Source organism: Heptranchias perlo, chromosome 3 (genome assembly GCF_035084215.1).
Source record: "Heptranchias perlo isolate sHepPer1 chromosome 3, sHepPer1.hap1, whole genome shotgun sequence".
In the NCBI taxonomy this organism is placed as follows: Eukaryota; Metazoa; Chordata; class Chondrichthyes; order Hexanchiformes; family Hexanchidae; genus Heptranchias; species Heptranchias perlo.
This window is the reverse complement of record NC_090327.1, coordinates 117356695-117383963: the sequence shown is the minus strand read 5'-3', so window position 1 is coordinate 117383963 and position 27269 is coordinate 117356695. Positions and strand designations below refer to the sequence as shown.

The following is a 27269-nucleotide window of genomic DNA, read 5'->3' as shown; positions in this document are numbered from 1 at the left end:
ACTAAATAGGTGGGGGGGGAGGGTCCCGGTGGAGAGAAATCTAGAATGCTAAGGAGAAAAGACAAGGAAGCAGTGCAGGAAAGTGATTGGGGTAAGGATAACCAGATTGTGTCAGGAAGGGACAGAGCATACAAACAAAAGAGTGCACTAACAAATAGGGTCCAGGTAAGAAAAAATAGTAATAAGACAAATAGGGCTATAGTACAAAAAAATGTTGAGATGTCTAAAAATGTTAAAAAGACAAATCTAAAGGCACTGTATCTGAATGCACGAAGCAATCGTAATAAGGTAGACAAATTAACTGCAAATAGATGTAAACGGATATGATATAATTGCAATTACAGAGACATGGCTGCAGGGTGACCAAGGCTGGGAGCTGAATATCCAAAGGTATTCGATTTTTAGGAAGGACAGGCAAAAAGGAAAACGAGGTGGGATGGCATTGTTAGTAAAGGATGAAATCAGAGCACTAGTGAGAGAGGATATTGGCTCAGAAAATCAAGATGTAGGATCAGTCAGGGTGGAGTTAAGAAGCACCAAGGGGCAGAAAACACTGGTGGGAGTTGTCCATAGGCCTCCAAACAGTAGTGGTAATGTAGGAGATGGCATCAAACAGGAAATTAGAGATGCATGTAACAAGGGTACTACAGTAATCATGGGTGACTTTAATCTACATATAGACTGGACAAACCAAATTAGCAATAATGCGGTGGAGGATGAATTCCTTGAGTGTGTACGAGCTGGTTTTTTAGACCAGTACATTGAGCATCCAACCAGGGAACAGGCTGTCCTAGATTAGGTATTGTGCAATGAGAAGGGGATAATTAATAATCTTGTTGTGCGGGGTCCTTTAGGGAAGAGTGACCATAACATGATAGAATTCTTCCTTTAAATGGAAAGTGAAGTAGTCCAATCCGAAACTAGGGTTCTAAATCTAAACAAAGGAAACTACGAAGCTATGAGGAGTGAGTTGGCTATGATAGATTGGGAAGCTTTATTAAAAGGCATGACGGTGGATAGGCAATGGCTAACATTTAAGGAATGAATGCATGAATTGCAACAGTTATATATTCCTTTCTGGTGCAAAAACACAAAAGGAAAAGTGGCCCAACTATGGCTAACAAAAGAAATTAAGGATAGTATTAGATCCAAAGAGGAGTCATATAAAGTTGCTAGAAAAAGTAGCAAGCCTGAGGATTGAGAGCAGTTTAGAATTCAGCAAAAAAGGACCAAGAGATTGATTAAGAGGGGAAAAATAGAATATGAGTGTAAACTTGCAAGGAACATAAAAGTGGACTGTAAAAGCTTCTACAAGTATGTAAAAAGAAAAAGATTAGTGAAGACGAATGTAGGTCTCTTACAGTCAGAACGGGAGAATTTATAATGGGGAACAAGGAAATGGCAGAGCAATTAAACAAATACTTTGGTTCTGTCTTCACGGAAGAGAACACAAATAATTCCCCAGAAATGCTAGGGAACCAAGGGACTAGTGAGAAGGAGGAATTAAAGGAAATTAGTGTTAGTGAAAAAAATAGTGCTGGAGAAATTAATGGGACCGAAAGCTGATAAATCCCAGGGCCTGATAATCTGCATCCCAGAGTATTAAAAGAGGTAGCCATGGAAATAGTGGATGCATTAGTTGTCATCTTCCAAAGTTCTATAGATTATGGAACAGTTCCTGCAGATTGGAGGGTGGCAAATGTAACCCCACTATTTAAAAAAGGGAAAGAGAAAACAGGGAACTACAGACCGGTTAGACAAACATCAGTAGTAGGGAAAATGCTAGAGTCTATTATAAAGGATGTGATAACAGGACACTTAGAAAATGTCAACAGGATTAGAGAAATTCAACATGGATTTATGAAAGGGAAATCATGTTTGACAAACCTAGTGGAGTTTTTTGAGGATGTAACTGGTAGAATAGATAAGGGAGAACCAGTGGATGTGGTGTACTTGGATTTTCAGAAGGCCTTTGATAAGGTCACACATAAGAGATTAGTGTGCAAAATTAAAGCACATGGGATTGGTGGTAATATACTGGCATGGACTGAAAATTGGTTAACAGACAAGAAACAGAGAGTAGGAACAAATGTGTCTTTTTCGGGGAGGCAGGCTGTGACTAGTGGGGTACCGCAGGGATCAGTGCTTGGGCCCCAGCTATTCACAATATATATCAATGATTTGGATGAGGGAACCAAATGTGATATTTCCAAGTTTGCTGACGACAGAAAACTAGATGGGATCGTGAGTTGTGAGGAGGATGTAAAGAGGCTTCAAGGCGATTTAGACAAGTTGAGTGAGTGGGCAAATACATGGAAGATGCAGTATAATGTGGATAAATGTGAAGTTATCCACTTCGGAAGGAAAAACAGAAAGGCAGAGTATAATTTAAATGGTGATAGATCGGGGAATGTTGATGTACAACGGGACCTGGGGGTCTTTGTACACCGGTCACTGAAAGCAAACATGCAGGTGCAGCAAGCATTTAGGCAGGCAAATGGTATGTTGGCCTTCATTGCAAGAGGATTTGAGTACAGGAGCAAGGATGTCTTAATGCAGTTATACAGGGCCTTGGTGAGACCACACCTGGAGTATTGTGTGCAGTTTTGGTCTCCTTACCCAAGAAAGGATATACTTGCCATAGAGTGAGTGCAGCGAAGGTTCACCAGACTGATTCCTGGGATGGCAGGACTGTCATATGAGGAGAGATTGGGTTGACTTGGCCTGTATTCACTCGAGTTTAGAAGAATGAGAGGGGATCTCATTGAAACATATAAAATTGTGACAGGGCTGGACAGACTGGATGCAGGGAGGATGTTTCCCCTGACTGAGGGTTCCAGAACAAGGGGTCACAGTCTCAGGATACGGGGTAGGACGTTTAGGACTGAGATGAGGAGAAATTTCTTCACTCAGAGGGTGGTGAAACTGTGGAATTCTCTACCACAGAAGGCTGTGGAGGCCAAGTCACTGAATATATTTAAGAAGGAACTAGATAGATTTCAAGACACAAAAGGCATCAAGGCGTATGGGGAGAGCGTGGGAATATGGTATTGAGATAGAGGATCAGGCATGATCATATTGAATGGCGGAGCAGGCTCAAAGGGCCGAATTGCCTACTCCTGCTCCTATTTTCTATGTTTCTATGAAATCCCAAAACATGATATTCCCATTGCCCACAGTCTTGCCTAAGTGAATCTCCATGAGTTTCTTCAAACTCTGGTATTGCAGAGGTAGACTTCACGCCAATCAGAAGGGTGCTGTTATGTTAGACAATATTATCTCTATAGACAATACCACCTGTACACACAAGCACAGTCCAAAAAGGTGGAGAAACAATTGGCTAAAATTTTGAGAGCATACCTCAGTTTATTTCCTCTCGTCATTTGTCATCCATTTGTCTATTGTGAGCACACTGTCTTTTAAAAAGTTCACCTTCCTGATCAAATCGGTCTTGCTCCCTTTGTAGGTGTTCTGTGGTTTCTGCTGTTACGGAGTCAATTGCTCGTGTAATGTGAGCATAAAGCATTCAGTTATGTGGAGTCAACTGTAAAGAAATGCATAATGGCAAATGAGTTCTGTTGTATGCAAATATGACGAGCAGCAATTTCTAAGTATGAATGCTGTAGGCATGTTCTTCATTCGTTTGATGTAGTTCAGTCTTGTGGTGGATTATCACTTTGTTTAACAAGTGCAATTTTAGATGGAACACTGCCCCACTGCATCACCCAGCCTCCTCAGACTGCATGTGTAAAAATTCCTCTTTTTTTGGAAATGGAGCCGACACTTCTTGGAGGGAAGGGGGAAACTTGACTGATTGGGCTTACTTATTAGCTATATGTTTTGGTTTTAAACCCAGCAACATGTGTCCTGGAGGGCTGGAGTCACTGCAGAGCATAAGGGAGGCTGAAGGTTTCCTTGATCATATGTTCCGGGGAGGTGGTCATCCCGCAGCCATAGAAAGTTCAGGATAGCAAGTGGGTGGCCATCTGAAAGGGTAGGAAGAGCCAAGCAGTGCAGGAATCTTCTGGATGTGTGGCACTGTCAAACCGGTACCAGTGAGGTTGATGACAATTTGAAGGAGTGGAGTCCTGAGCATGGCACATGGGGCAAAGGACTGCACAGGGGGGCACAGAGAAGTGTAGAAAAGTAGTAGCCATAGGGGATTCGATAGTCAGGGGGACAGACAGGCATTTCTGTGATTCCGACGTGAGTCCTGCATGGTGTTGCCTCCCTGGTGCCAGGATGAAGGATATCACTGAGACGGTGCAGAACAATCTGCAGAAGGAAGGGGAACGGCCAGAAATCGTGGTCCATGTGGGTACCAACGACAAAGGAAAGAAAAGGGATGAGGTCCTGTGGTCAGAGTTTCAAGAGCTCGAGAGGAAATTAAAAAGCAGGACCTTAAAATTAGTAATCTTTGGATTACTTCCAGTGCCACGCGCTATTGAATACAGAAATAGGAAGATAAGGCAGGTTAATGCGTGGCTGGAGACATGGTGCAGGAGGGAGGGCTTCAGATTCTTGGGGGATTGGGACCAGTTCTGGGGCAGGAGAGACCTGTTCAAGACAGATGGGTTGCACCTCAACAGAGCTGGGACCAATGTCCTCGCGAGGAGGCTCAGTAGTGCTGGGGAAGGTTTAAATTAATGTGGCGGGGGTTGGGCACCAGGATGTGGCATTAGAAAGGGGAAACAAGGTGCACAAAGGTTTGGGAAAGACAGATAGCACTAGAGTAAGAAATAGTACAGTATTAGATGGGATCAGACTAAAAGAGAATACGAGAAGGTCTGATAGGTTTAGAGTGCATGTGCATAAAAGCACGAAGCATAGTAAACTAGGTTGATGAGCTACAGACACAAATAGCCACATGGGAGTATGATGTGATGATAAGAGACCTGGCTCAAAAAGGGCAGGATTAGGTACTAAATATTACTTGGATACAAGGTGTTTCGGGAAAGATAGGGAAGGAAAGAAAGGAGGGGGTGGCAGTATCGATTAAAGAGAATATTGCCGTGCTGGAGAGAGGATGTCCTTGAGGGGTCGAGGACAGAATCTATTTGGTTAGTTAAGAAACAATAGAGGTGCCATTACACTACTAGATGTATTCTATAGGCCACCAACTAGTGGGAAGGATATAGAGGAGCATATTTGCAGAGAAATTACAGAGAGGTGCAAGAACCATAGAGTAGTGATAATGGGGGAATTCAACTATCCTGACACAGACTGGGATAGTAATAGTGTAAAGGGAAAAGAGGGGGAGGAATTTATGAGGTGTGTTTAGGAGAATTTTCTTGACCAGTGAGGAAGGTGAATAGCTGGATCTAGTTCTGGGGAATGAGGTGGTTCAAGTGGAACAAGTGTCAGTGGGGGATCTTTTAGGGAATAGTGATCATAGTATCATACGGTTTAGAAAAGGACAAGGAGCAATCTAGAGTAAAAGTACTTAATTGGAGGAGGGCCAATTTCAGCAGGTTGAGAACAGATCTGGCCCGGGTAAATTGGAATCAAAGATTGGCAAGCAAAACTGTAATCGAACAATGGGTGGCCTTTAAAGAGGAGATGGTTCGGGTACAGTCTAGCTACATTCCCATGAGGGGGAAAGGTAGGGCAATTAAAGCCAGAGCTCCCTGGATGATGAAAGAGAGAGTAAGATGAAAGCAGAAAAAGAGGGTATGACAGATGTCAGGTTGATAATACAAGTGAGAACCAGGCTGAATATAGAAAGTACAAAGAAGATGTAAAAAAGGAAATGAGGGCCAAAGAGAGAGTATGAGAATAGACTGGCGGCTAACATATAAAAGGGAATCCAAAAATCTTCTCTGGGCGTATAAATAGTAAATGGGTAGTAAGCGGTGGGGTGGGGCCAATTAGGGACCAAAATGGAGGCAGAGGGCATGGCTGAGGTACTAAATGAGTGATTTGCATATGTCTTTACTAAGGAAGAAGATGCTGCCAAAGTCACAGTAAGTGAAGAGGTAGTTGAGATACTGGATGGGCTAAAAATTGATAAAGTGGAGGTACTAGAAAGGCTAGCTGTACTTAAAGTAGATAAATCACCCAGTCTGGATGGATGCATCCTAGGTTGCTGAGGGAAGTAAGGGTGGAAATTGTGGAGGTGCTGGCCATAATCTTCCAATCATCCTTAGATACGGGGGTGGTGTCAGAGAACTGGAGAATTGCAAATGTTACACCCTTGTTCAAAAAAGGGTGTAAGGATAATTGCGGCAACTGCAGGCCAGTCAGTTTAACCTTGGTGGTGGGGAAGCTTTTAGAAATGATAATCCAGGACAAAATTAATAGTCACTTGGACAAATGTGGATTAATAAAGGAAAGCCAGCAAGGATTTGTTAAAGGCAAATTGTGTTTAACTAACTTAGTTGAGTTTTTTGATGAGGTAACAGAGAGGGTTGATAAGGGCAATGTGGTTGATGTGAATACGGACTTCCAAAAGGCATTCGATAAAGTGCCACATAATAGACTTGTCAATAAAATTGAAGCCCATGGAATAAAAGGGGCAGTGGCAGCTTGGATACTAAATTGGCTAAGGGACAGGAAACAGAGAGTAGTGGTGAACGGTTGTTTTTCGGACTGGAGGAAGGTATACAGTGGTGTTCGCCAGGGGCTGGTACTAGGACTTCTGCCTTTTTAATGTATATTAATGACTTGGATTTGGGTGTACAGGGCACAATTTCAAAATTTGTAGATGACACAAAACTTGTAAGTGTAGTGAACAGTGAGGAGGATAGTGATAGACTTCAAGAGGACATAGGCAGGCTGGTAGAATGGGCTGACACATGGCAGATGAAATTTAATGCAGAGAAGTGTGAAGTGATACGTTTTGGTAGGAAAAACGAGGAGAGGCAATAGAAACTAAATGGTACAATTCTGAAGGGGATGCAGGAACAGAGAAACCTGGGGGTATATGTGCACAAATCTTTGAAGGTGGCAGGAAGGTTGAGAAAGCCGTTGAAAAAGCATACGAGATCCTGGGCTTTATAAATAGAAGCATAGAGTACAAAAGCAAGGAAGTTTTGTTGAACCTTTATAAAACACTGGTTCGGCCACAGCTGGAGTATTGTGTCCAATTCTGGGCACCGTACTTTAGGAAGGATTTGAAGGCCTTCGAGAGGGTGCAGAAAAGATTTACTAGAATGGTTCCAGGGTTGAGGGACTTCAGTTATGTGGATAGACTGGAGAAGCTGGCATCGTTGTTCTTAGAGCAGAGAAGTTAAGAGGAGATTTGATAGAAGTGTTCAAAATCATGAGGGTTTAGATAAAGTAAATAAAGATAAACTGTTCCCATTGGTGGAAGGGTCGAGAACCAGAGGACCCAGATTTAAAGTGATTGGCAAAAGAAGCAAAGGCGACATGAGGAAAAACTTTTTTACACAGCGAGTAGTTATGATTTGGAATGCGTTGCCTGAAAGGGTGGTGGAAGCAGATTCAATCGTGGCTTTCAAAAAGGAATTAGATAAATACTTGAAGGTCAAAAAAATTGAAGGGCTACGGGGAAAAAGCAGGGGAATGGGACAAACTGGATAGCTCTTACAAAGAGCCAGCGTGGGCTCGATGGGCTGAATGGCCTCCTTTTGTGCTGTAACCATTCTTTGAGTCTATGATGTATGGAGATATAAATCACCACACAGATACCCTGTGGAGTAACATTGCTTTTCTTTATCTGAAAACCTTATGATGAAATGATAGGCCCGGATTTTGCACTGAGTGACGAATGAACGGTGCCTCATTCAATTTTAAATTTACCCACAAACTATCCATGGCCTTTTGGATGCCAACTTGCTGCAATGTAGCGCCGAAGAAAGTGGTGTCCTCTCCTGGGCATCTGTGACCTGTGTGAGCAGGGCAAGGAACTGTCTATCCCCTTAACCAATCAGATTGACGCATCCTTAACAAGCCACACAGAATGAGAACCAGGAAGTGAAAGCTAAATCAGGTAAATTCAATGTAAAATCAGAAAGTGAAATAAAGAGAGGGTAAGAAATATTGAATTAAAAGTCAGAGATCAGAGACAGAAAGAAAAAGAAAAACATAAAAAATTTAAAAAGTTTTTTTAAATGTCCAACAACAATTAAAACCGGAAGGAATGAGACTCCACATTTTTAAAAGTTAATTTTCAGTGCCAGAGTGGTTGTTTGGCAGACATTAAGACTTACCACGCCATTAGAAGTTAGCTTTGACTAAAAAATTGAGCGTGTCTTTTTCTGTGACGATTAGTTTGTTTCCAGCTGGGCAGGAGAGCAACTTCGCACTGGTCCATTCATTCCAGCAGGCGAGATCTCCTTCCCCCACAGCTTCCGGAAGAGCAGGGCATCTGGCAGAGCAACTTCCGGATTTCTGCACCTGACTGCCCATGTGCGCTAGTTGTTCTTCCTGTTAGCCTCACCGTTATTTTAAGAGCAAATTCCAGGCCAATGTGTTTGGAGCATGCCAATTTGTCAGCCACTTTGGAAATGATAGCTGGGACCGTATTTGAGGGAAATGACCTTTATTTTGAAACAACTTGCATTTATCAAGGATACATTTAGAGTTGAATGTAACCAATTAATTTGTGTAAGGACACAATAGGTAATAAATGCAGATTTCAGTATTGGCTTTGTATTACACAGTACAAAATTGTTACTTTGTACATAAAATTTGAACATTTAAATCTTTCATTTCATGAGTTCCTTGGCGTCATCAGCCTAGAAATGTATGGGGAGGATCTATCTGAACAAAACCATGTGCAACGTGTGCTTTAGTTGAAATTGAGAAAAATTAAAAATATCTGGCACTTTTTAACTAATTTACTTTGTTAAAAGATCAAATGTGCTGGGTTTTGACAAGTATTTTATTACAGAAAACATTTGCTTGACCTTTATAAAGGTGCCATGTTAGAAAACTACAGAAATGAAAACTAAACTAGTGCTGGGTGGAATGGAACTGGGATCTTATTTGTGTTATTGTTAAGTGAGGCAAAATGTTCTTTCAGATCATAACTAGCTTCTTTCTACCACAATATTTTAGCAACTACATTAATATTTAACCCTATATAATCTCTACATACATGCACAATTTTTTAAAAATTACCAATAATAGGTGCCTGCTGAAGTGATATCCAGTCTAAACTTTTTTTATCTTCCTAAAAAAAAAAGCCAAGTAAAAGTAGCTTGCCATCCAGTTGATAAAGATTTTTTTTAAACTGCAAATGTGGGAAACAAATATAAACAGAAATGCTAGAAATACACAGCAGGTCTGCCAGCATCTGTTTAACACGCAGATATTAATCCATCTTTTCTATTTACAGATACTGATGAATGTGCTGTGCATTTACAGCAATTTCTGTTTAGTTCAGTTCATAATGCAATTTCACTATAGTTGCTTGATTTTATAATTATTTTCTAATCAAAAATTTGCATACAGGCAGAATAAATATGCAACTCTCCCTTATTCTTTTGACTACACTTTATTACATTATCAATTTGATAATGTAATAAACACCATGAATTGATTGATATTGCTATGATGTTTAATCCAATAGGTCAGTGAAGGGTAAACAAATAACATAGAAATGAATTATTACAGTAACTTTCTGAAGTTGAAGTTTAAGTATATATATTTCCTATATTACAACAGTGACTACACTTCAAAAGTATTTCATTGGCTGTAAAGTGGGATGTCCTGAGGTTGTGAAAAGCGCTATACAAATGCAAATTCTTTCATTATTACTGGTATGTTTCATTTCTAACTCTTCATATTTGCATCCAGGGCTGGTTCCATATTGCCAAGCTCGTCTGAGACTCTTTTGGGACTCAAAGATAGCCAAAGAGTACTTCCAGTTCAGCTTGATGCCAAAGAGCTGCTAAAGTATTTTACTCCAGAAGGTTTCCCAGCTGCTGAGCTCCAGCCTTTACAAATACAGAGAGGGTAAGCAGAGTTTGTTTATCCATTTTTCTTCTGGGATTAGTTTGGGGAGAAAGGACAATGGTACTGTGTAAAATCAGCACCCGGGAGTGGCCTAAATTCATCGCAGGCAAGACGAGCTGAAAGACATCCTCTTGTGCTAAAATATTACATCAATTTGGACTAGGAACTGGGGGATAGATATCTGGTGCCTTTGGAACATTACCTGTGCAAACAGTCAACACCATCAGGAGAAATTGGAAGGGGAAAAATTGGTAAAGGGGAGAAAACCCACAGGTGTAATTATTAACTTCTGCTGGAGTCTACCATCATCATCCAGGAATATGCAGTATTGTAAGTGGAATTGTTTAGATCTTTATTTTTTTGATCAGTTTTACCTCCATCATCTGTTTACTAAAAATCTGCTTCCCAATTTGCTCAAAGTAACTTGTTAATACTGAAAAGCTGACCTTTGATGAAGATGTATTAGAGCTAAATGGCATTTACTGTAAAATTATGATGAAGTTTCATCAAAGGAAACTATTTTATCATCTATCTTTAAAAAAAATTATACTCTAGTTAGAATTACAAAAAAATGTACTTAACCTCAGAAACACACTGTTTTTGAAGAAAAGCACAACGTTTAGAGTATAATTTCTGTTACACTCCTACAAGCTAACTTTTTAAATGGTGTTTTTATCTAATTTTTGTTCAACTGAATATAATTTAAATCAATTTTTAAATTGATCTACTGTTTGTTTACAATTGTTGCACAGCATTTTCATATAGTTTGTAGAAATAATTAATGACCATTTTTTGGATAGTCAAAATCGTTCAAAAAAGGGTATGTTAATGCATAAATCTTAGCATTGTATTTTTAAAGAATAAATTTTTTCCATTTCAGTGAAAATGAGTTTCTACTGACCCCAGAGATGACTGTCCAGAAGCTGAAAGATTTGTCATTTGAAAAGGCTACAGAATGCCATTACCATGGACTTGAGTAAGTATGATGTTTTAAAGGCTCGCAAATAATTCAGCGTCTGAGATGTTAGGCGCTTCATTCTTTTTTATTATCACAGGTAAAGAATGTTGGCAAACATTTCTGATAGCAGGATTCCAAAGTAGCTTGCTACAATTGCAAGTCAGAAAAACCTCTTACTTAACAAAACAAAAAATGTCTAATGTCAGAGAAATCGCTTACTCGTACACTTTAGTTTTGTACCTTTGAGTTCATGGGTCTCTGCCTCTGTTTTTAATCACCTGTACTACAAGATTATTTATCATTAAATCCTGGTTCTCTTTTGCCCCGTTGAGATGGCAAGTGACCCACACATTCCTACTCCCAGCAGGGTATCTCATGCTGATGTGCTGTAACAAACTGTCTGAACACACTGTTGTGTTGGTTTCTTTCTCCACCCCTTCCCGATCTTTAGGTGTGTAAAACTGTTTTGTAGCTTGGGCAGCGGCTAATGAAGCTTATTACCTGATGGGGACCAAAGAATGTGTGAGACCAGAAAAAACTAGTGCGGTCCATTTGATTGGTCCCAAAAAAATATTTTAAACTGTATCGTACTTCATCTATATCCTTAAATCAATTCCTTTGCCAAAAAGCTATCCAACTACCACTCGAATTTGCTGAAACTGTCCATCCCCACTGCCTCCCAAGGCAGACGTCCACGTGTGAAGTAGCTTCATTTAAATTGTTTCCATGTTCCCTCCTGCTTACTGATTATAGAATTGTGGTGGTCAAACATTTATTTGCACCTCTTAGAATCCTGAAAAATTCGATAAGGTAAACATTCCTAGTTTTCTTGGTCGTTCTTCATAGCCAAAGTGCCTAATCTCCAGTATTGGAGACTTAACTGTGCTTTCATGGAAGATGATACTCAAAGATTAAACCAGCTTACCTGCCCAGTTTCTGAGTGAGATCATTTATGTGATAAACAATTTCTGCATGTATACACAATAAATGGCTTACCTGCCAAATTGTTGATTGAGTTTGTAATGGGTACTGCATGAAATTTGCAGGTACTGCCTAGACAACAGAAGAGCACTGGAAAAAGATATTGGATTTGGGAAGCTTCAGTCTCGCCTTATCCGCTATGAAACTAACACAACATGTTCAAGGGAACACTGTCCAGTTGTTTATGGATTAAGCCCGCTGCCATCTCCTGCAGTTCTTTCAGAGCCTGGAAGTGTGCCAGATGGAGAAGCTGTACAAAGTGATCAGAAAAATACCGATGGGACTGGACAGAAGCGTAGGTCCAGAAAGGTGGAGAGTTTCCATCCAAGCAAAAGGTAACTTTCAACAGAAACAAAAACAGAAAAAGGAAGGAACATTTCAGGCATAGCTCTTCGTCAGAGGGCTGTGCCTGAAATGTTCCTTCCTTTACAGATGCTGCCTGATTAGCTGAGTGTTTCCAGCATTTTCTGTTATATTTTCAGATTTGCAACATCTGCAGTATTTTGTAACTTTAAACAGCCTGAACTTGCACCAAACCATAATGAGGCCTGGTAGTTGTTACTAATTTATCACTGTGTTCTTCACTGTAACTTCCACTCCCTTTTGTGAGACATAGGGCTCGATTTTAGGAAGGAGGGGGGTTGGCAGCGGGGAGGGGTCGACTGGGTGCGTGGGTAACGTGCCCAGTGAATTCGGGATGCTCCACACGCGATCGCAGCCTAATTGAAGCCACTTACCTGTGCTTCCGGGTTTCACGCTGGAAAGCTGCGCAGCGGGCGGACTACGCAGCCGCATCATAGACTGTCAGCTGGAGGAACCCTATTTAAAGGGGCAGTCCTCCACTGACTGATGCTGCAGAAAGGAGCCAAAATTACAGCATGGAGCAACCCAGGGGGAAAGCTGCTCACAGGTTTAATGATGCCTCACTCCAGGTCCTACTGGATGGGGTGAGGAGGAGGAGGAGGACAGAGACCTTCTCCCCGGCGGACAGGAGGAAGTGGCCTGCCTCTGCCACCACGAAGGTCTGGCTCGAGGTGGCAGAGGAGGTCACCAGCACCACCAACATATCATGCACCTGCATACAATGCAGGAGGAGCTTCAATGACCTAAGTAGGTCAGCCGAAGTGAGTACACTTACTCATTCCCCTACACTCCGTCTGCCACATCACCGCCCCCACCCCACATCTCCTTCTGCACTGCCAAGACTACTCTATCACATCACTCCTCACATCCACTCAAAGCTCATCCTCACCTTGCCAGTACTCATCCCACCACTACCACTCAACCCAATCCTCATACAATCTCATGGCTCCGTCTCATACTCACCCTCTCATGTATCTCTTTCACGGTCAGCCTCACCCAACCTGCCACTACCTGTGCTGCAGCCACAGGGCATGCATCACATATGTGCAGTAGGAAGCGTAAGACAAACGTGTCGAGAGCATGAAGGGGATGCACAAGGGTGTTTGAGGGTTTGTCATGGTTTTAACTTATATTTGATTTCTGATCAACTCACATTACATATTATATTGTCACCACTACTGCCACATCTTTGCAAATCTTGTCTGGTTTGTGCAATAATGCCCTTTCCTGAGGATCACAATGAAGACCCACAACTGATGCCACCCATTGTGTCACTGCAGAGTGGGTGTAGGTGTATTCGCAGGGCTCTTTTGTGCAGCCGACTGAGAGGCGTCGGCAATGTCCCCGGTGGCACCCTGGAAGGATGCGGAGGAGAAGTTGTTGAGGGCAGTGGTGGCTTTGACAGCGACAGGTAAGAAGATGGTGCTCTGGCCAGCCGGGAGCAGCACAGCATGAAGGAGGCTGCAGATGTCCACGACTACATGTCGAGTGACTCTGAGCCTCCGTGTGCACTGCTGCTCAGAGAGGTCCAGGAAGCTGAGCCTCTGTCTGTAGACCCTGTGGCGAGGGTAGTGCCTTCTGCGACGCATCTCTCTCTGCGGTTGCCCTCCCTCCTGCTGTGCAGGTGGATGTGTCACAGCACTATGTTATGGAGCTCCACGTGTCAGAGTTGGACGGCGTGGCCGGCGAGGCTGGTGATGCTGTTTGTCCTCCGAGGAGGTCATGACTGCAGCTATGGTGGCCCCCATCCGAAAGATGTATGTTTGAGGGGATCCGCAAGGTAGGTAAATGTGTCCGCACACCGGGGTTGAGGTCGCAAGTTTGTGAATTTTACTGTTAGGAGGAGGGTGGTGCAGGCCAAACTTTGTCCAAAGTGACAGAGTGGCTTCCTGCAATGAGTGAGGGTCTCTTTTTTTTTCCTCCCCCACCCCCACCTGTCAAATGGACCTTTGCAGCTGCCACAGGCTGGTGGCTGCAACACCTCCATTTCAACTGGGAGTGTTTCCCCCAGTACGGAAACAGTCTCAGTTGAGTTGAAAATCCTACCCCTCCTAAAATATCCTACAAATCAGGTCTGCAAATGATCTGAACTATCTAATTAATTGGTTAAAGTGGGATCCCGCCGGCTTTAATTGCCGGCGGGAGTCCTGCATGCAGGGGCTGCGCGCACATCTAAGTGCGTCATTGGGGAACCCGGAAGTGGCTGGGTTGGAGCCGGGCTCCAAACCCGCCCCAGGAATCCACGATTTTAGGAACCCCCCCCCCCCTGCCACGAACCCGCTGGCTCGGACGTCGGAAAATCGAGCCCATATACTCCGAACACTTTTTGTATCAGGAACAGAGCCATTTTGAACAATTGCTCAAATCCTGCTAATTCTTGTGCTGTGTTGCTCATTATAACCACTTCAGTTTCATCCTGTATTAGACTGCTCTTTCATTTAATGGCTTAGTCCTACTCTCTCTGGGTTTGATTCATTTTGTTTATGCATGCTTCAAAATTTGTTTTAAGTTTTAACTACTGCATTTCATTTGTATCTTACTGTAACTAAGCATTTGACGAATGCTGATACAGCTCCTGCTTTGGTAAAGAATGGTGGTAATTCAGTCTTTGCGCAGTAAACTGAGATTTTTCTATCAAATTGCAAAGTAGAAGTCATATGAAAAACATGCAAGCAATGAAAGAAAACTCGATCTACTAACTTGAAATTACTTTGTGACTTTAAAGCAAGCCCAAATGGAAATTCTTTCAGCAGTTTGTTAAATAGCCTGTAACAGTTGTGAGAAGCAGTGTCAGGCTCACAAATTCAAAAAGCATAAGTGTAAAGGGAGTGAGATTCTTATGAAGGGTTATATCTGAAACAATCTGACCTTTCGGATACAGATGGTAACTAACCTGTTGCATATTTCCAGAATTTATTTTGTTTGATATCTAGCATTTGCATTTTTTTCTTTTTCTTTTTATTTAGATTCAAATAATTGTTTGTAAAAAATTGAACCAAAATTTGCTAGTTGTGATAAAGTAGCAGTAAGACACACACAATGAAAAAAGAGCAGAAACAATATAGAGACAGTGGGATATAAAATGAGATGTGTGGAGAAAGATTAGCTTTCTCAGAATTGTACAAGTGATTCAAATATGCCCATTTACAACTAATATTCATTGACTCCTCTCTCCTAGACTCGCCAAGTCCAAAAGCACGGAATCCCTCAATTCCCAGTATTCACTACGCACATCACGGGGAAGTGGAAATAATGGACATCATTTAGCAACTGCCTTGCGTGAACACTCACAAAGGCTTGCAGCTGTTTCTTCTACTTCCAGCAAGCAGTCCAACAGCCAGACTCAGAGAATGGTAACAAAACCTGGACATGAAAATGTGAAACAAAAGGAATCACGATCTCAGAAACACAAACGGGTAAGGAGTGTGTCAAGTTATTATATCACATCCTTTTAAAACATGGGGAAATAAAGAAATATATTTGGTTCTTTACTTACTTTCTAATACTTAATATGATATATAATAGACAGTGTGGCTAATTTTCATCTCCATCGCAACCTGAAGACTGGCATATGTGGGGTATAACATCACTAAATGAGGTGGAGATCACTTCTACCTGAACTCCCCCTGTTTTCGTCCCTTTTTGATTTCAGTCCAAAACTGGAGTTTTCAAGAGGGGATGAGGACATTTTGTGCACCTATTTTTCACATGGTTAGGCAGGAAATCCCTGCTCAGGATCACTATAGGTCAGGCAATTAACTGAAAAGGTTACTGAATGGAAAGGTAAGTTTCTAAAACATTTCTGGGTGGTTTTGTTGACTTTTTCTCTGCTGGCATTCAAGTTCACATGAGCCTTTGTGCCATTTGCTCTTTTTTTTGCTCCCATTGCTGGTATCAGTTCTCCAAGGTGATGTGTTCAAAAGAAGGGATGGACCTATGGAGGGGTGCCAAGCGAATCAGGCTGTCCAGTAGGTGCACCTGGCAGCACCTGCACAATGACATCTGCAGACAGTGATGAACTTTTGTCACTTTTGCAGATTTTCTACTGGAATTTGGGACATCAGACCTCTGATGGCATCACTAAGATATGTGAATGCCTGACTAACAGTTATGCTGGATGGTTCTTCAATCACAGCTGACAGCATGTTATATCTTAGATGGTACTGCATCAAAGAATGCATGCCAGAGTGATCGAGGCAGCATAGCCTGCCCACCAAGATGTCGCCAACCATTTTCCCATGTCATGGCATTGATGGTGGGGACTAGTTTCAGGGTCTTGGTCAGCAGAGATGCATAGCTGTGAAGTGTGAAGAAAGTGGCATCACATTTTCTGAACCATTTAGCAAGAGGGCTTGAGTACAGAAATGTTTCTTAATTTTAGGTTCACTTTGGTGTTTCTCCTTAGATGCTGAAAGAAGTTGTGACAAAAGTACTCATGGATAATGGAATTTCAGAAAACCATAAATCTTTTGCTTCTTGCAGTCAACATCTATTTAAAATATCCATGTTTTACCTCAAGGTAGGATTCTTTAGTTCCACATTGCAGGTTTTCATCCAAGTAACCTGTATTGTTGCAATATTTTTAAAAGCTATCTGCCTTTATTTCAAGGAACACTAGCTCTTAGTTCAAACATTCTCAGGTTTAAAATGGTTTTCCTTGCTATTTATGGAGTAATTGAACTTTCACCTCAATTATGCAGTGATTGAGTCTCCACGCAATGACATAATACCCCTTCGTTACTACTTCTTGATCCTCTCATTAGAGATAATGTTTCCATATTAGTGAATTGCTGGTGCTGTTGATCCGAATGCTCACTTAGGACTGGTTCACTTTGTTTCAGTTTATTGCATGCGTGCCAGCTGTAGTGATGGTCTTACTGCCAATGTCAGTGCTTGCCAGTCACATGCTTATTATTCACAGAGCTCTGTGTTCTGCAGAGCCTCTTCAATCAATTGCAGCCATTTGATATGAGTCTTGAAATTAGCAATGCCAAGGGAAGATTAAGTGCTGAAAGAGAAGAAATCATAGAACTAGATGCTGAAACCAAAATGCAAGTGAATGACCTCAAAATAAGAGGAACAATAAGTGCAATATAAGGAATTTTTATTGTATTGATGGGTTTAATCCTTGGCTAGAAATTAGGTAATTGTGGTCTTTTGAAGTAATGTGCTGCAAGTTTCAAGTTGCCAATTGTGATGTGACGTGGTCCTATGCATATTCTTGGGAACTCCCATGATCATACGTGATGGAGCATAAGAGCCTTATGGCTAAAGATTGGTACCCTTAGAATAGGTATCAGTTTAAAAAAAGGATCACATGGAAGTCTAAAGCTGAAATGGTGGATCCTGTGTACGGGAAGACCTGAATGGAAGAGTGGACAGAAAGACAACTGCAGGAGTTAGGAGAGTGAGATGGCGAGGTCTGATGGCCTCCATAGCCAACTTGAATCATAATCCGTCACCACTGCACCCAGCTTCAAAAATATTTTTTTTAAAGGATGAAAATCTCAACACTTCCATCTTAAATCATCTATTCCTCATGCATGGAGCTTTCCTTTTTAAATGTTAAAATAATTTACTGTTTTACTTCAGTTGTGATTTGAGATGACCCCCCGGTAGTCATATTAATAACAGAATAATGTTCCTTTTTACAATACGAGTGGTGCAATGATTCAAGTCTTCACACATCCAATCATTTCCTGTGAAAAGAGCAATTACTGTTTCATGTAAGGTGTTGTTGTAAGTAGTGTGTATTGAAAATTTCCCTTCAGCGACTGAGGAGCACTGAAAATTAGCATCTAATTGAAGATATCAATAATATCAATATCAATAATACAGAAAAATATCAGTGTTGCTAAAATGTATATAGAATAATCTTCTCCCTCAAAACTGCAGGTATTAATGGAAAAGATATAGTAGGAAATTACAGTATTGCTTTCTCTGTCTGTTGAGACCCTTAGTATTGAGCCATTAGCAAGTCTTTCCATAGGACCATCCAATGGTCAACTTCCAAGTCACTATCTTGGGAGGGGGAAGATAGTGTCCAAGTCAGGAAAATTAAGTATCAGATGGGCCATACTTTGTACTCCCCTGGTACTGAATTTTCTTGGTTTGGATGATATTGAATCAGTGTTCAGGCCCAGAAAAGATGATCTGCAGGGTGCTCTATACTGCTGCTCCTAATGCTCCCAAAGCTGATGTCAGCTGAGAGGGAGAAGAGACTTGAAATGACTAATATTTTTATCCACATAGGAAAATTCAGGCAGGGATATATCGGCCTATTTTCTTTTCTGTTCAGATAACCACATACAGGCATAGAATTTCAATGTTCAAGATGTTATCTATTCCTTTGCCATTGTATAGAGATATCTAGGCATATGACTTGAATGTATAATCCTGATGCAAACACAATTTAATTTTATTGTTCGGTATAGGAGGTTGTCCATCCAGCATGTCTATCTTTTATCAGCTTTTTGACAAGTTACGCGCTTTCCTTAAAGGTAGCCTTTCACCCTTGGGTGAGAAAAGTGCAGTTCTATGTGGAAAACGTACACGATCAGAAAATAGCCAGCTGGCTGATGTAATATAGTTTTTTATGAAGCTCTTCATGTGACGCTCCACTGTCCCATTGGTTTGTAAATGGAACTTTAAAAACCACTACTTCTGAATTCTTCTTGCTCACAGTTTTCCTGCCCCTCCATCCTGATGCCATGTTTCTGTATCTGAGTTTTCTTTTCCCCATCTTTTTTATGGAGCTCTTAATGACATTGTTCTGTGATGGGCAACAGTACTAAGACTATTAAATTAACACCTTCCCCTTTCACACCAATGGAAGATACCATTTTGTTAAAAGTTAAATGAAAGAACTGATTTTAATGCTGCAAAAATTAGGATGTGCAGTATAAACAGAGGTGCAAGGGTAATTCCATAATCCATGCTCCCAGTTGCTAGTTGCGCCAGCAGAGAACGTGGGTCAGAGATTGGGCGTACAACATTGTAGCTCTGATTCATAGGTCATGGGTATTAATTGTATCCATGTGATTTATATCAATTGGTGTTAATTATATTCAGGTGGTGGTATCAATTGGGAACTCTCATCCATTTATATGAGAGCTGATCTAGGGTGGGGTGGTGGTAATGTGGAATTCTGTGAGTAAAGGCTTGAAGCAATTGAAGACTAGGCTCTATCCTTCACTACCTGGCTATCCAGTTTATAACACAGGGTCCCTGCTTGTGCCACTGTTCCGTGGGAGTGCAGAATTGCCTCTTACATAACAAGACAGTTGTGAGTTAAATCTTTGTACTTACTATACCATATTGTTATTTTTCAAGACTTGTCACTTACCATTCCCATCATAGAATTTTACAGCGCAGAAACAGGCCATTCAGCCCATCTGTGCTTATTTTTTTTTCTCCTCATCAGGCACTTGGTCTGACGACTCTCTGAGAAAATAAGTATTTCTTACCATCTAACATGGTTCTATGTTTTTTGTAACTTATACTTATGTCCCATGGTCTTCTCTAACCTATTTCGCTCAAATAGTCCATCCACTTGGACCGAGTCTAATCCTTTCATTATTTTAAAGACCTCAATCATATGTCTTCGAAGTCTATGCTTTCCCAAAGTTCAAATCCCCAGCTCTGTCAGCCTGTCTCGATAACTGAGGGCCCTTGCATTAGGTATCAATCTAGTGGACCTCCACTGAATCTTTTCCAGGGCCTCTATACTCCCTGCAAATACCCTGTAACAAGCAAAGCATTTATGCTTCAATTGTTTGAAGCTAAGGATTCCACATTCCAACCACTGTCTATGTAAAGAAATGTTTTTGAACTTTCCTTTTAATTCTTTGCTAATTAAATTCTCAGCTTGTGACTTCTACGTGAATAGAAATTCTTGCTTTCCTCCCAGCATAGCCAGCTGGATATTTTCCGATCGCGCAGTGTTCCACAATTCATTATACATACAAAAAACTGCACATTTCTCACCCAAGGGAGAAAAGCTACCCTTGAGGAAAGCGAGTGACTTGTCAAGAAGCTGATGGAGGGGCTGAGATGTTGGATAGACAAGCTGGTATGCTGACCAATAAAATAAAATTCTGTTTGCATCAGGGATGGTGGGAAGGCAATAGGTAATTTTAGTCAATGTCTCGGATGGGGTTTTAGCTAATTATTGGTAAATAATTGAGTTTTCAGGAGTGACCTCTATGCTAAACCATTTTGATTAAACTGAACCTCTGCTGAAAGTGAGTGAAGGGAATTCAAAATGCTATAAAGATAAATTCTATTTGTTTCTAAAGCTTTTCTTATCTTTCTGTCTGGTAACTAATGGCAGTGCAGATTCTGTTTGGGAACAGAACCATGAGGCCATGATATATTTTGATGCATTTCATAATTGATTGAGAAGGGTATGCAATTTGAAAAATGGATGAGTCCTACAATTTAGTTTTGGGGGAGCACAATTAAGGCATGATGTTAGCCAGCTATAGGTAGGGGTACTACATTATGCTTTTCTGTGCTATAAATTATCTGGTTGTGAAGTATTAACGAAAGTTCTATTTTTCATTCATTTTGACTACGAGAAACTATATGTATAAAGATTGTGGGATGCTGTCATCATCTGAAACTGTCATACCAGATGATATAATATGTTACTTTGCAAAACCTCACATGACCTGTGTACTTCCTAATTGACCTTTAAATATAGGATTTAAAAACATCACGTGGTCTACATGAAGAAATGAAAAAGACTGCAAACAATAATGTTCGGCAGGTGAGTATGATTTTTTTGCAAAGCAAATCCTCCTTTCTTGCCATCACTTTTCATGTTGTCCTATGTTTGGGGGTTAAGTAGCTGCTGCATCCTTCCCCCCTCTTTCCCCCATTGTAAAATTACAATACCTGCACTTATTTTAAGTAATCTATTGTAATCTCATTTGTCCTTTTTAATACAGGAATTCTATACCATACTTGTGACAAAAGGAATCAGACCATTTCTTATATTAGTTTCTAAATTAGACCTATTAGTTTCAATTTGTGGACATTTTCAATAAAGTACCCAGCTAACTGTGGTTTCCCCAAATATATGATGGAATTAGCCTCGATGCTTGGAGTTCTGATCCCAATGTGTTGGTCTAAATAATGTTAGGGAGATAAATAAGGGCCAAAAGGTCCAAGATTTTTTTTGGTGCAAAGGTAATGTAGTCTTGGTATGGAGGACTGGAATTTAGGGTGAAAGTCAGATATGCCAGAACTGTACCTGTTCTTAAATACACACAGAATTCCAGTAGAAGTGACTGCTGGCAGAAGGTTCATCTGCCCACCCCCCACCCCGGCAAGTAGTGCATGTATGCAAATGGCATAATAATTAGGGCAAAAGCTCATGTCACAGAAATTCCACCATTTATACCAGAATTGCACCTGACTTGAGTTAAGCTGTGGAAAGGAGGGATAAGTTATCTGCATGAATGTCAAACCAGGAAGAGGTTGAGTTCGAGACTTTGAATGTTGACAAACTTCATCTGAAACATCAGCTTTGACTGAAGACATTTTTAAAAAACCTGTTCTTATCTGTGCTGCTACTATGAAAGTATTCTGGAAGTTGCCTTTCAGGATTTCAGGCAGAGAAATCATTTATTCCTATCCATTTGTCATAGAGCCCTAACCATGGACTTTCTGGGCAGTCCCCTACATGTTCTCATAATGGAACCAAAACAGGAGCAGGGAGAAACATAGAAACATAGAAAATAGGAGCAGGAGTAGGCCATTCGACCCTTCGAGCCTGCTCCGCCATTCATAGCTGATCATAGCTGATCCTTTATCTCAATACCATATTCCCGCGCTCTCCCCATAGCCCTTGATGCCTTTTGTGTCTCGAAATCTATCTAGCTCCTTCTTAAATATATTCAGTGACTTGGCCTCCACAGCCTTCTGTGGTGCCTCCACAGCCTTCTGTGGTAGAGAATTCCACAGTTTCACCACCCTCTGAGTGAAGAAATTTCTCATCTCAGTCCTAAATATCCTACCCCGTATCCTGAGAATGTGACCCCTCGTTCTGGACCCCCCCAGCCAGGGGAAACATCCTCCCTGCATCCAGTCTGTCCAGCCCTGTCGGAATTTTGTGTTTCAATGAGATCCCCTCTCATTCTTCTAAACTCGAGTGAATACAGGCCGAGTCGACCTAATCTCTCCTCATATGACAGTCCTGCCATCCCAGGGATCAGTCTGGTGAACCTTCGCTGCACTCCCTCTATGGCAAGTATATCCTTTCTTGGGTAAGGAGACCAAAACTGCACAAAATACTCCAGGTGTGGTCTCACCAAGGCTCTGTATAACTGCAGTAAGACATCCTTGCTCCTGTACTCAAATCCTCTTGCAATGAAGGCCAACATACCATTTGCCTTCCTAACTGCTTGCTGCTCCCGCATGTTTGCTTTCAGTGGTGTACAAGGACACCCAGGTCCCTTTGTACATCAACATTCCCCAATCTATCACCATTTAAATAATATCTGCCTTTCTGTTTTTCCTTCCGAAGTGGATAACTTCACATTTATCCACATTATACTGCATCTGCCCTGTATTTGCCCACTCACTCAACTTGTCTAAATCGCCTTGAAGTCTCTTTGCATCCTCCTCACAACTCCCGATCCCACCTGGTTTTCTGTCATCCAAATCATTGATATATATTGTGAATAGCTGGGGCCCCACTAGTCACAGCCTGCCTCCCCGACAAAGACCCATTTATTCCTACACTCTGTTTCCTGTCTGTTAACCAATTTTCAATCCATGCCAGTATATTACCCCCAATCCCATGTGCTTTAATTTTGCACACTAACCTCCTATGTGGGACTTTATCAAAGGCCCTCTGAAAATCCAAACAAACCACATCCACAGGTTCTCCCTAATCTATTCTACCAGTTACATCCTCAAAAAAAACTCCAGTAGGTTTGTCAAACATGATTTCCCTTTCATAAATCCATGTTGACTTTGTCTAATCCTGTTGATATTTTCTAAGTGTCCTGTTATCACATCCTTTATAATAGACTCTAGCATTTTCCCTGCTACTGATGTTAGGCTAACTGGTCTGTAGTTCCCTGTTTTCTCTCCCTTTCTTAAATAGTGGGGTTACATTTGCCACTCTCCAATCTGCAGGAACTGTTATATAATCTATAGAATTTTGGAAGAAAAAAGGCTTAACTAAATAAATACATTTTAATTTACCCTTCCATCAGTCTCTCCCTCGATGTCTCAGCAGTAGTTAAGGAAGCAACGGTTCAGTTAGGAGGTATAGAAGGAACTCCAAACATCCTCTCGGACACAAAATACAGAAGTAGACTTGCTTCAGAACACTGGAATTATCATAGTGGTTTTACTCTGCACATGCATATTTACAGCAAGTGCTTTTTACTACCATGGCTACTCTTGATACCTCTTTGTGCTGTTCTTAAACTTTTCCTGGTGCTGCTTCCAGGCGATGCCGAGGGCTAGGTGCTTGGTTGTGTGTGGCATCCCGAGATCGGGGTGGCTTTTGTCTCAGTTCCCAGGAGGACTCCAGCAGGCTGCTTCGTCACCTCAGGTCCATGGGCAGCCTAGTCCTGTATTGTAACACTTACGTGAACAGGCATCTGAGGGAGCTGGCTAAAAATGCCACGTGAGCTGTCACCAGGAAAGAGGACGGCATCATGAAGGAGGACTCCAGACGTGCCATTTGTGCTGGGTCCTGGATCTGAGTACCCACTGATCAGGAGGGAAGACCTGACCTGCAGATAATGAGGGATTGAAGGTGCTTTCCATCTTTCTCTCCAAATGGTGTTTGAAGGCCAGTGGTCAAAGCATCCACTTTGGATGCACTGACTGGTCTGGAAACCTCTCTGTTTAGGGGAGGGGCAGTTGCAGATGTTCGTTGTGCCACCACCAGCTCCAGACAGCACTGCATAGTATCAAAATCTTTCTCTGATATTGCCATTGAGGATGACATTGTGACTCTTGCCACCTGTCTCTCGGTGCCTCCATATGAATGTGACGATCATCCTCTCCCCTGGTGTGTCTGACGTGTGGCAGGCAGTATTTAGACAGCTTGCATGCCTCTGGGTATTTAAATTAGCTGACCCCATAGTTTACTGCAGTTTCAACACCATAACCTGAAGGTGGGCAGAAGCCCCGCTCCCTCCCCCCCCCCCCCCCACTCCCTGCCGTCTCGATTCCAACGGCGTTATTGGAACTTCTGGCTCAAGGTGTATTTTTTTTTAAAAAGAAAACTATCCAAACTTGAAAACCAATAAATCAAGCAGAATAGGTGCAACAAATGACTAAAGTTTTAGTGATTATAACTGTAACACATACCTGGAGCTTGAGATTTGTGAAGACAAATTATGCCAATAATCACTGGACATTTGTGGGGAATTCAGAAAGTTCTCCTGGACAGATGCAGAGAATTTCACATCCTTGGAAAAGTTATTGGTTCCAATAAATATATTGTGGCTTAACTATAATGCATATCATAGCATGCAATCAACTGTAACAACTCCAAATCACGTCCCCTGAAGTTACTGGAAACTGTTGGTGGTTAATTGAGAGTTAGTTTCAGTACTCTCAAGTTATTTATAATTGTGTAATTTTCACTGGACGCATGCACTTATTAGCACGAGTTCAATCAGAAATTATAGGGGATGATGAAATGATAGACGATTGTAGCAGTGGTTAGCACAGAGTCTCCATTCGGGTTTTATTTTATTCAGAGTCCTATTTAGACTTGTACAGCATCAGCTAGTCCTTGGGAAAACTATGATTTTTTTTTTTGATACTTCTGGACTAGCACATTCTGTATCCAAATTTTAGAGATTATCAGAGAGTGAGGAACTTAACGTAACTAAGATTAGTAAAGAAAAAGTACTCGAGAAATTAATGGGACTAAAAGCTGACAAATCCCCTGGACCTGAAGGCTTATATCCTGAAGGTTTTAAAAGAGTTCGCTGCAGAGTTAGTGGATACATTGGTTTTGATCTTCCAAAATACCCTAGATTCTGGAATGGTCCCTGTGGATTGGAAGGTAGCAAATGTAACCACTCTTTTGAAAAAAGGAGGAAGAGAGAAAACAGGTAACCGAAGACCAATTAGCCTGACATCAGTAGTAGAGAAAATGCTAGAATCTATTATTAAGGATGTAGTAACAGGGCACTTAGAAAATCATCATATGGTTAGGCAGAGTCAACATGGTTTTATGAAAGGAAAAACATGTTTGACAACTTTATTAGTTTTTTGTGGATATGACTAGCAGGGTAGATAAAGGGGAACCAGTGGATATAGTATACTTGGATTTTCAAAAGGCATTCGATAAGGTGCCCCATAAAAGGTTGTTACGCAAGATAAGGGCTCACGGGATAGGGGATAATACATTAGCATGGATTGAGGATTGGTTAACGGATAGAAAACAGAGAGTTGGAATAAAAGGGTCATTTTTGGGTTGGCAGGTTGTAACTAGTGGGGTGGCGCAAGGATCAGTGCTTGGGCCTCAGCCATTTACAATACATATCAATGACATAGATGAAGGGACTGAGTGTAATGTACCCAAGTTTGCTGACGATACAAAGCTAAGTGGGAAAGTAAGCTGTGAGGAGGACGCAAAGAGGCTGCAAAGGGATATAGACAGGTTAAGTGAGTGGGCGAGAGGGTGGCAGATGGAGTATAATGTGGGGAAATGTGAAATTACCCACTTCGGTAGGAAGATTAGAAAAGCAGAGTATTTTTTTAAAAGGTGACTTAGAAATGTTGGTAGTCAGAGGGATTTGGGTGTCCTTGTACATGAATCACAAAAGGTTAACATGCAGATTTAGCAAGCAATTAGGAAGGCAAATAGTATGTTGGCCTTTAATGCAAGGGGGTTGGAGTATGGAGTAAGGAGGTCTTGCTGCAATTATACAGGGCCTTGGTGAGACCATACCTGGAGTACTGTGTACAGTTTTGGTCTCCTTACCTAAAGAAGAATATATTTAGAGGGGGTGCAACAAAGGTTCACTAGATTGATTCCTGGGATGAGAGGGTTGTCCTATGAGGAGAGATTGAGCAGAATGGGCTAAATTCTCTAGAGTTTAGAAGAATGAGAGGTGATCTAATTAAAGTGTAAAATTCTGAGAGGGCTTGACAGGTTAGATGCTGAGAGGCTGTTTCCCCTGGCTGGAGAGTCTAGAACTAAGGGTCATTGTCTCAAGATAGGGGTTGGCCGTTTAGGACCGAGGAGGAAAAATTTCTTCACTCAGAGGGTTGTGACTCTTTGGAATTCTCTACCCCCAGAGGTCTGTGGATGCTGAGTCAATGAGTATATTCGATTCTGAGATTGCTAGATTTTTGGACACCAAGGGATATGGGGATAGGGTGGAAAAGTGGAATTGAGGTAGAAGATCAGCCATGATCTTATTGAATAGCGGAGCAGGCTCGAGAGGCCATATGGCCGCTTACTGCTCCTGGTTCTTATGTTCTTATCAGAGATTGCTTATATCTTTAGGTCATGTTGCTGATAGTACTGTGATGCTATGGCAGAACATGAAGCAAGTTCCAGCCACAGAATGGCAAGCATAGTAATTCAAAGGATGAACCTTGCGCAGTAAAACAAAGTGACTCCCAACGACTTTGTCATAATTAAGCTTTGTTGTCTGTGGAGATAATACAATATAGCCTAAGTTTAAAACTAGCTTGATAAAGGGAAGAAAGCAAACCACATTTAGAATTGGTGCTGGCAGCGGTGGAAAGATATGACCTGTTATGCTGGCTCCCCACCCATTTTTACCTGCGTCAAATTTTCCATCAGAAACATCCTCTTACTTGCAGGCATAGTCTGTTGACTGGTTTTAATACGTCACATAGCAATGCTGGACCCTAACAATGCCTCTATACAACAGGTATCCAATGTTTCTTGGCCTGGCGGACACCATTTGAACATTAAATGGAGCTACAATCAATTTCACCCCCCCGCCCCCCCCCTCACTGGCACTGGAGCTCAGACGCTCACACTTCTTTAAGCTACTCGGCTGCCAAAATTCTGCAGCAGCGGTGA

The 27269-nt window shown here is 41.5% G+C and overlaps 1 protein-coding gene across 1 annotated transcript in view; it reads left to right on the top strand.

Annotated features, from left to right (window-relative positions):
• Positions 1 to 27269, top strand: part of mtbp (MDM2 binding protein) — a 79770-nt gene that overhangs the window by 48805 nt on the left and 3696 nt on the right. The window contains exons 16-21 of the mRNA XM_067981642.1: positions 9763 to 9921; positions 10802 to 10897; positions 11926 to 12195; positions 15402 to 15639; positions 16629 to 16742; positions 20928 to 20993. Coding sequence (XP_067837743.1) covers positions 9763 to 9921; positions 10802 to 10897; positions 11926 to 12195; positions 15402 to 15639; positions 16629 to 16742; positions 20928 to 20993 — 943 coding nt within the window. The remainder of the gene's footprint in view (positions 1 to 9762; positions 9922 to 10801; positions 10898 to 11925; positions 12196 to 15401; positions 15640 to 16628; positions 16743 to 20927; positions 20994 to 27269) is intronic.